The sequence below is a fragment of the Penaeus monodon genome, chromosome 32, assembly GCF_015228065.2.
Source record: "Penaeus monodon isolate SGIC_2016 chromosome 32, NSTDA_Pmon_1, whole genome shotgun sequence".
Classification (NCBI taxonomy): Eukaryota; Metazoa; Arthropoda; class Malacostraca; order Decapoda; family Penaeidae; genus Penaeus; species Penaeus monodon.
The window spans coordinates 35,773,569-35,774,154 of NC_051417.1; the positions used below are offsets into that span (position 1 = coordinate 35,773,569).

The window sequence follows — 586 nt, forward strand, 5'->3', positions numbered from 1 at the left end:
CCTGTAAAAAAATATTGATTAATCCCTTTTCTTAACAGCGAAGAGAAAAGCGCCAATAGCAGCAGTAGCAGTAGTAACAAAATTACCAAGACTGTGGGTCGGTCTCGCCTGGTGCCTGCCTCCCCTTCACCCACCTTTGATTGTGAATGGATTATAGAAGGTGAAGCTACCAGAAGAGCTGTCTTGGTCTTAGAGATTCGCACTGGGTCCAGGGAACTTCTTAATTCAGCAAACGTTGTTCTTGGAGATCTTTTCACAGGTTAGTTGGTGAAAGCGTTAACTTACCAAGGATTTCATTATCCGTGGAGATTTATAAACTTTGTTTTTTCTGCATCATAATATATATTTACATCAGTAAGAAAAGAATATCAATCAAGAAGTCATTAATATAGATTCAAGGAAATTGTAATTGTGTATTGACATCCAGTACCAAGCTTATATGCTTCATTATATGATATGCATTTTTTATTAAGCTGTTGATGACAATGGAGATAACACTCAGAAGGCAACTATTATTACAATCATTATTACAGAGCCTGGAGTGGAAGGCAGTGTAGAGACCTGGGACCTGCACAGGGGAGCTTCG

General features: G+C 38.7%; 1 protein-coding gene across 1 annotated transcript in view; it reads left to right on the forward strand.

Moving 5' to 3' along the window:
- Window positions 1–586, forward strand: part of LOC119593658 — a 15,450-nt gene that overhangs the window by 1,676 nt on the left and 13,188 nt on the right. The window contains exons 2-3 of the mRNA XM_037942609.1: window positions 39–259; window positions 534–570. Coding sequence (XP_037798537.1) covers window positions 39–259; window positions 534–570 — 258 coding nt within the window. The remainder of the gene's footprint in view (window positions 1–38; window positions 260–533; window positions 571–586) is intronic.